This window comes from Homalodisca vitripennis, unplaced genomic scaffold (genome assembly GCF_021130785.1).
Source record: "Homalodisca vitripennis isolate AUS2020 unplaced genomic scaffold, UT_GWSS_2.1 ScUCBcl_57;HRSCAF=856, whole genome shotgun sequence".
In the NCBI taxonomy this organism is placed as follows: Eukaryota; Metazoa; Arthropoda; class Insecta; order Hemiptera; family Cicadellidae; genus Homalodisca; species Homalodisca vitripennis.
In genome coordinates, this window is record NW_025776193.1 from 216,941 (window position 1) to 225,567 (window position 8,627).

The window sequence follows — 8,627 nt, forward strand, 5'->3', positions numbered from 1 at the left end:
GGAGCACTATGTAAGACCTACAAGAAGTGGAAGGAAGAGGAGGACAAGAGCAGAGGAGTCAGGATCTGAATCGGACTAAATGTATTTTGGGTTATATAAATATGTATATCAAGAGTTATATATTTTTTTTATCACGGTTTAATTTTGTTATACATTAAATATTTTTAGGGTTGTATTTGAACCAAAATAATAACATTTATGAGAGGCAGGTGTCATGAAATCTTCACACCAGATACTTGAAGAGCTTTGAAGTAGCGATGGATTTGGTGAAGAATTTTTTAGATGTGCAATGTCTATCAAAAGATTCAAGTTCTTGCTCACTGCAATGCGGTTTGACGACATCACAAGTAGAGAAGATAGACAGAAACTTGAAAATTTGGCTCCGATAATGGATTATTTGAAGAATTTGTTAAAAATTGCAAACTTCATTTCAGAGTGAGCGAGTTTGTAACTTTAAATGAAATGCTGGACTCTTTCCGTAGAAGGTGCAGTTTACGACAATATATCAAAAACAAGCCAGCTAAATACGGACTAAAGATCTATGCGCTAGTATGTGTAAAAACATTTTACACAGCAAATTTAGAAGTATACGCGGTATGACAACCCCCTGGTCCTTACCAAATAGATAATTCTGCAAGAAGTTTTGTGCACCGCATGATCGAGCCCATATGACGACCAGAATTGCAAAGGGATCTAAGTGCCATCTTTTAGCGTAATGAGTTTTTCACTGCAAACCGATCTATGTCCACATGCCAATGCCCTGCAATGTGATCTATGTTCCTACAAAATTCCTAGTAGTTGTTATAGGATGCAACAGAATGCGCTGGTAGTATGCCGGGGCGGGCTTGCAATGTATAGGGATCTAAGTGCCGTCGCGTTGTCGTCCGTCCCACCTCTATTCCCGCCACTCCTGTTGATACAGGTGTGCTCTACCCGTCATTGCCTTTGCCTGTGTTTTTCATATTGCTTATTTCAAGTTATAAAGTTTCCTTACAATCATGGCTGACGACACCAACAATTTGAATAACAGTGCTTTTGGTGAAGATGTCAGTGAGAAGAAGCTGGCGTTTAGAGAAAAACAGAAGAAAGCAAGACTAAGTGGGAAGTCTTAATGACACTAAACAAACACACGAGGAAGGAGATAGCAGCGCAACCATTGCCTGCTGTAGAGGTAAGTGTGATAGCTTATTAAATCCATATTGTCTTGTTTCCTTAAGCCCCGTTTACACTGCCCGAGCATTCGTCGCAAACAGGAGTGACGAACGATCATTCGTTCGAGGCTCAGGCAGTGTAAACATCGAATCGAATGCTCGTTCGTGCTCGAGCCTGATCCGCCCGATGTCGGTTTTCCGGCGAATCATCAAAGGGATGCTCGTTCGCCGCTCGCTCAGTGTAAACACCTCGGGTTTCTTCGAACAGCGTTCACCGAATTCTGTTCTTGCCTACTGGCTGTCGAGTTCACACGTCTCCCATTTCGAGTGTGGAATTCCTTCTTTAGTTTATTCTGTGTAGTAATTTTTCGTGAAAGCAGCATGGACTGGGAGAATGAAAAGTGCCTCCTTTTAGTTTCTCTTTATGAGGGGCACCCAGAGCTGTGGCAGCTGAACCACAAGCTGTACTTCAACAAAATTTAAAAAAATGACGCTTGGGAAGCCATAGCGACGCAGTTGGAGACGACATACGACACCGTCAAAAGCAAAATAACCTCCTTGTTGGCTTCCTTCAGGAGGGAGAAGAACAAGGAAGAAACTTCAAAAGGGACTGGAAAAGGTAAGTCAGCCTTCTTCTAGCAAATTTATAGCTTTTTCCGGTGAAATTCATAATTTTTTCAACCAAATTCATAAATCTTTCAACCAATTTCATACACTTTGAATACACCAATTGACAATATTATTTTCAAGAAATCATAAATAATAATAAAAATAGAAGGTGATCATCTCTTAATATATAAAAAGTTAAGTATCTTTATTATCGTTATTATAATATAGAAAATAAAAGGTGGAATGGAAATAAGATGTTGTGATTTGCAGCCAGACGGTGCATTGTTCTCTGAATAGTACACCTATGTTTTCGGTTCAACGAATTGATAATTAAATGTACCTATTTTTTATCAGGTGCAGACGAGATCTACAGGAGCAAATGGTTTGCTTACGAAGCTTTTGGGTTTTTGAAGGATAAGAACAAGTGCAAGGAAACCATCAACTCATGTACTTCACAAAACGCTTCAAAGGAGAATGATTCACAGGTAAGCTCACGAATTACACTTTTTTACCTGCATGGCTTATTAGAGATTCATTTTTATGTACTTAAGCTTGAAATGCCTCCTAATAGATTCAGGTATAATATGCCTCCTAGGTAGTACAATAAATAGGTAATGAATCAGAATCAGAAATTTTATTGTGGTAAACATTTTCACAAATGCGACACAACGTCATGCTTAGGCTTAATGATTATTTGACTAATTACTAAGTCTATCTACCTGACTTATCAAACTAACAAACTCTTCAATATTGTAACAGCAGAAATCCAACAACAAACATTTAATTTTCAATTTAAAAGGTCTTAAGCTAAGTTGTTGGATATGGTTTGGTAACAAATTATACAGTTTTTTGCCTATTTCTAAAAAGTTTGATTTAGTGGAATGATAGTTGTACTTATCTAATCTAAGCATATTACAGTTTCTTGTGAAATAACCATGTACAGAATTATTAGTTGGCACAGAATTTAAATGAGTTTTTACATACAACAAACATTCCAATATAAAAATAGAATAAACAGTTAAAATCTTAAGCTGTCTAAAATATGGTTTACAGTGAGTTCTATTCCCCACCTGACATATATCTCTCACAGCCCTTTTTTGTAATACAAGTACCCTTTTTACATTCCCATCATTACCCCATACTAAAATTCCATAGGTTAAATGGCTATGTATGTGGGCATAATAAACAGCTATTAACACTTCTCTATTAACAATTGATCTTAACCTACACAACATAAAAATTCCTCTTGCCATCTTTTTACATAACATTTCAATATGAACATTCCATTTAATATTAGACTGTACATAAACACCAAGAAATTTAATATTATATATGTCAACATCATTTCTTAAACTAAACATAAGATTTTGGGTTTTACTCTGGTTCAAACATAAAGAATTTGCTGCACACCAAGCCAGATAGAAATAACCAGAACATTCTCTTAACAGTCTTCAAAGGAACGCTGCCCTTTGATTCCAAAGATCCATAAATAACCCTATTTCTTGTAATTGACTTCAAGACTTTACTATAACTATCCTTAGGGCTATCTTCAGTGTTGATAACTTGAGGTTTAGGCGCAATCAGAATGCTATCATGCGTAATCGTTTTGCCATGATACGGCTCCATTTGTCATGAAGTATGTTGCAAAGGCCTCGCGGATATCTTTAGCAGTAGAATTTGATCTCCTGGGTACTTTTTTCAAACCAAGAAGGGATGCCGGAGCCACCTCATTTCTCCAGGTACCAGGTGTAACCTCTCCATTTTCCTCGGTATCCAAAGCACCCACTGGGCAATATAGACATGACGAACTTGCACTTCTACGTAGAAAATTGTGGAGGTAAACGCAGGCCATTACAACCCACTTGGCGTTCTCAGTTTCCAAAAGCAAAGGTTTCCTTAGCACACGAAACACAGAAGCTAAAATGCCAAAAGCATTCTCTACCACCCTTCTGGCCCGGCTCAATCGGTAATTGTAAATTCTTTCTGGGGACCCTTGTGGATGATAACCAGAGTACGGTTTCATCAAACTGTCACTCAATGCAAAAGCATCGTCCCCCAAAATGACGTACGGGCTGGGGATACTCGAATTCGGCAGTGGAGATGGTGGGGGAAGTTTCAAGTTGCCCTTTTCAATATTGTCGTACAACTGAGAATTTTTGAAAACTCCACCATCTGAAATCCTGCCTTGACATCCAACGTCCACAAACATGAAGTTATAATCAGCGTCGACAAGTGCAAATAATACAAAACTGAAAAAGGACTTGTAGTTGAAGTATTCACTCCCGCTTTTGGGCGGACATTGTATTGCTACATGCTTTCCGTCGATGGCTCCAACAGCATGGGGGAAGTCCCACTTCTCTTCAAATTTCTTGGATTCGCATAGCCACTGTTCTTCATTTTCGGCCATCTGAAATGAACAATATTTCTTATTACGTACACCCATAGCGTCAAAATTAAATTATATACCTACACTCTATTAAATAACTACAATTAAATTTTTATAGCGGAACCAATAGTTTGTAATAAAACCCTCAAGTATTTTAGTTAATTTGCTAATTCATTTCTTCATTTTTAAGGTTGAGCTCATTCAGGAAGAGGACGACAATACAAGTGAATCTGCTTCCCAAATTACTCAAACCCTCCCTCATCAGCAATCTCAAGAGATACGATCGGCTTCCAGTCAAACGGCACTGGGTTTTGCAAAGCCTACTCCAATGAAGCGCAAAAGAACGCCAGCCTCTCCACGGTCTCAAGTTGACGAGGTGGTCGGCATACTGCATAATGCTGTGAGGCGTGATGCTTGTGATGTGTATGGTGAGCATGTTGCGATGAAATTAAAATCTTACTCCAAGAGGACACAAGCGTTTGTCCAGCACCACGTCAACAACATTCTTTTCGAAGCCGACATGGGCCGCTATGACGAACTTCCTCATCAAAATCGCCGGTTTATCTCATCAGTTTCGCCGAATTATTCAGCCTCTCCGTCCCCTGCTACTACGTTTTCGTCAGCGAATTCTGGCCCACCTTCTCCGGCTATTTTACTACATCCACAACAGACTACACCAGAGTACAGTGGGGACTCTACTTCACCTCTGTCCTCTCTTCCTACATACCACCATCTAGAACCTCAACCCCCCACCACAGACCATTCACATCAATCAAGCAGTGATGATGCAGATCCGCTCGCCTCCGTATTTGCCTCGGATCCTGGAACTGGGGTACCCTCAGAAGCAGGAACATTCTTTTCCTCGTTCTGTTAAAATATTCACACGTTTGCACTTTATTCAATAGTTCCGTTCAACGTTTTTCATGTACTTATTCCAAATATATATATTTCCAAAAATAAAATTATATTATACATTTTTGTTCTTACCTTGACATACTCCTGTAGTGCTTCTACGATGGCCCGACAGACTTCAGGAACAAGTAAAGAAATTGTAGGCTTTGAAACCCTGAAGAGATACATGAGGCTAACGTACGAGTCACCACTTGCTAAAAATCGAAGAGTTATCGCCAACCGGACTGATGCAGGAACGCACTCTCGGAAGTTGGTGTCGGTTTTTGGCAATTTTCCCTTCTATCCTTCCCAATATGATGGCGAAATCATCTAACGACATTCGGCTGAAGTTTTCGAAGAGCCCTCCGTGGTCTTCTTTCAAATCTCTCAGCAAAATAGTGTGGTTCCTCTTTTTCAAAAATGAAGACTCCCACACGCGTCGCCTTTTCCTTCCTCGCGTTTCCTCCTGTAACAGGATGAGGACGGCCGCAGCGGAAACCACAAGTTTTGACAGTCCGGGTGCCATCATCAATATTCACTGCAAACGCTCACGAGAAACTGATCGACACAAATGCTCGAGCAGTGTAAACAGAGGGCTCGTTTGCGTTCGTGCTCGTTGAAAACCGGCGAGCTACGATCACGAATGCTCGATGCTCGGGGATGTTTGGGCAGTGTAAATGGGGCTTTACACGAGGCGTATATATGGCTCGTTTTTAGTTTACCGATAGTTCTATAACCTAACCTCTTAACCTATAGCGCAGTATTTTTTGGCCGCGCAAGTTGGAGTGAGTGGATTAGAGACTCGCATATTCTCAGTTTCCGGACTGCCGCCGCGACATTGCGCCACCACTAGACAACAGCTGACTTCACTGCGTGTGTAGTAGCATTCAAACGGTCTCTGATAGCTCTTTAATATTAATTTAGCTGCTGCTGCACACTGTAGTTTGTTAGTGGTACTTCTAACCTAACCAATCCTAGCCTAGTTTGTTAGTGGTACTTCTAACCTAACCAATCCTAGCCTACCCTAATCTAACTAATATAAAAAATATAGCAAAGCTTAAAGTATTCTTTATAAAATATTAATTATTTCATTTTGTTTTCAGGTTTCCTGCAAGTGCAGGTACAGCTGCGGAGAGATTGTTAACATGAAAACGAAGTTGTTTGAAGACTACCATACACTTGATCATAATGAACAAGCTACGTACCTCATGGGGCTTCTGGAAATTCTCGATGTTCAACGGAGGCATCATGGGACCTACAATGAAGCGGCAGAGAGTAGGCGGCAGACAACAATTTGCTACACACTTCCTGATAGCACCGGGGAATTCAAAAGGGTATGCAAAGCTACATTTTTTAGTACTTTTGCAATTTCTCCAAAAAAAGTTCAACTTTTGGTAAAACTATCAGGCTCCACAGTTTTTAAAGAAAAACGTGGTGGTCCTAGAACATTCAAGTACACTGAACGTGATAGAATGAATGTTAAAACCACATTAACTCATTTCCCAGAGATGTTTCACATTACACTCGCAATAACTCTGAAAGGGAGTACCTCAGTCAAGACTTGAACATGAACCGTATGTTTTCTGATTTTAAGGAAAAATACTCTGACAGTCAAGTAAAGTACAAGTTTTATCGTAAAGTATTTTTAAAAGACTTTCCAAAGTTATCGTTTAAAACCCCTAGAAGCGATACATGCAAGAGGTGTGATTTTTTAAACATACAATCTAAGACCCATGACGCTGTGGAATCTAACAAAGCCAAACAGCAGCTCGAGTTACATTACAAAAAAGCAGAAAGTACATTAACCGAGCTGAAAAATGACTCAATCTCCAGTACTCTACCTGGCAGCCAAAACTGTACGTGCACGGATATGGGGCAAGAGGCAGAGACAACTACTGTTCTGGAAAACATAGAACGGTGGTTTATGAACACTTGCCTTCGCAAGCAGGTGTCCATTTTATCAACAGATTGCCAGCTTCCATTAAAAATGCACCAACGCCTAAGGCGTTAAAAAACCCGTCTTAAACGCTTTTTAGCGTCAATGGCATTTTATAATGTCGGTGAGTTTTTGGCATGTAACTGGGAGACCACCCATTTTGAAAATAGACCCTGGCGTTGACAATGGTGAAAATTGGCGAGTGACTGGAATTAATGAATGCAAAATATGTATGTATGAATGTGACACTGTGGTATGTTCGCACAATTTTAGACTAAATCGCTGACTTTTACCATATAATTTATATTGTTTACGGCAATAAAAGGTTTGAATTGAATTGAATACATGCAAATTTTGATGCCATTATAATATATGAACAAAAGTGTTAAGAAAAGAAAAAAGCAGCAAGCAAAATATAACATTCAGTGTCAGAGTTTCACATGTGGCCAGAAAGATATTTCGTGACCTCCCTCTTGAATGATGTATCGGACATGCTGAACAAATCAATATGCGCTGGAAGACCATTTCCCAACCTGTGAATCCTCGGTATTGTACTGTTGTACGCATAGTTTGTAGCGAGGAATTCCCTTTTTCGAAAAGCGGCGCAGATCTTGAGGATGGTCGAGGACAACGAAGACTGATCCTATCCAGGGCTGCCACTGACTCACTTTTTTCACTACAACTCACTATTTTCGAAAGGGCCTCACTTTCCTCACTATTCCGCCACTATCCTCACTATTTTCGTCTGTCTGATGTTCTAAAATGGCCAAATCGCGCTTACTACACACAGAAATGTTATTCCTACGTTTTGTATCACGCGCGGAAGCTGGGAACTAGTTTCAAAAGACACCGCGGATGCTTGCGGAGCGCTACGTACCCTCACGGCAGCTTGCAGCGCCACTCGGGAGGGGTGGCGAATACGCCAAGCTGTCCGAGGCAGGCAGCCAGCCCGAGCAGGCAGTCTGTTTGTTGTGACGGAGACTGAGCCGGCGCGAGCGCGACCAGAGTGAGGGGCAGGGGCGAGCGTCTTGTCGCATGGTGTAGTGTAGCGGCCGCATCAACACTCGTAGAGGATTCTCTCTCTCTGAGGTAAGTTTTTGCACTATTTTTGTATTCTTGATACCCTTTGATGGTTCGTGTTGTGCGTTAACCAATAAAGGTTCTATATTACAAATTGGTTTTATCGTAACGTCCTCCTGCAGGGAGAGGGTGTCGGGTGTCTGTCCGAGTTGAAGTACGCTGTCGTGGTCGCGGCTCATCTACCACTGGCCAATCCTTCTCACGAAAGGTAAGCCATTTCCTCTGCAGTGTGTAGTGTTTTAGTTGTAATAAAGTCACTGGAAGTCTAGATTTTCGACTTCGGAGACGTAGATGAATCAGTGCTATCCGCTTGCTTTCCGGACACGTTTTTGTGTTATCCGTGGAGTGGGGTGTCAACTTGGAACCTTTGCGGGTCTAAGGGGAGTGTGTGGATGCAACGTCGTTTTCATTTAAAATGTGAATAGGAATAATTGCCACCAGTAATAGTGATGGTCTCATGAAAGGGGCCGCCGCCGGCCGCGTGAGTCCCGGAGTCGGCTAGAGGTGGTGTGGGTGAGCAGGGTGGGGGTCGCGCCCCGTCAGTGTGTCACACGTACGAGCCGTGGCCCTCCGC

At 41.2% G+C, this 8,627-nt stretch overlaps 1 protein-coding gene across 1 annotated transcript; it reads left to right on the top strand.

The window, feature by feature from the left end:
- Nucleotides 1-998: 998 nt before the first annotated feature.
- On the top strand, nt 999-5,120 carry LOC124370251. Its single transcript, XM_046828541.1, has 4 exons — nt 999-1,098; nt 1,654-1,770; nt 2,115-2,245; nt 4,337-5,120. Exons 1-4 carry the CDS (start codon nt 999-1,001, stop codon nt 5,018-5,020), a joined length of 1,032 nt encoding a protein of 343 aa, XP_046684497.1. The 3' UTR covers nt 5,021-5,120.
- Nucleotides 5,121-8,627: the final 3,507 nt, after the last annotated feature.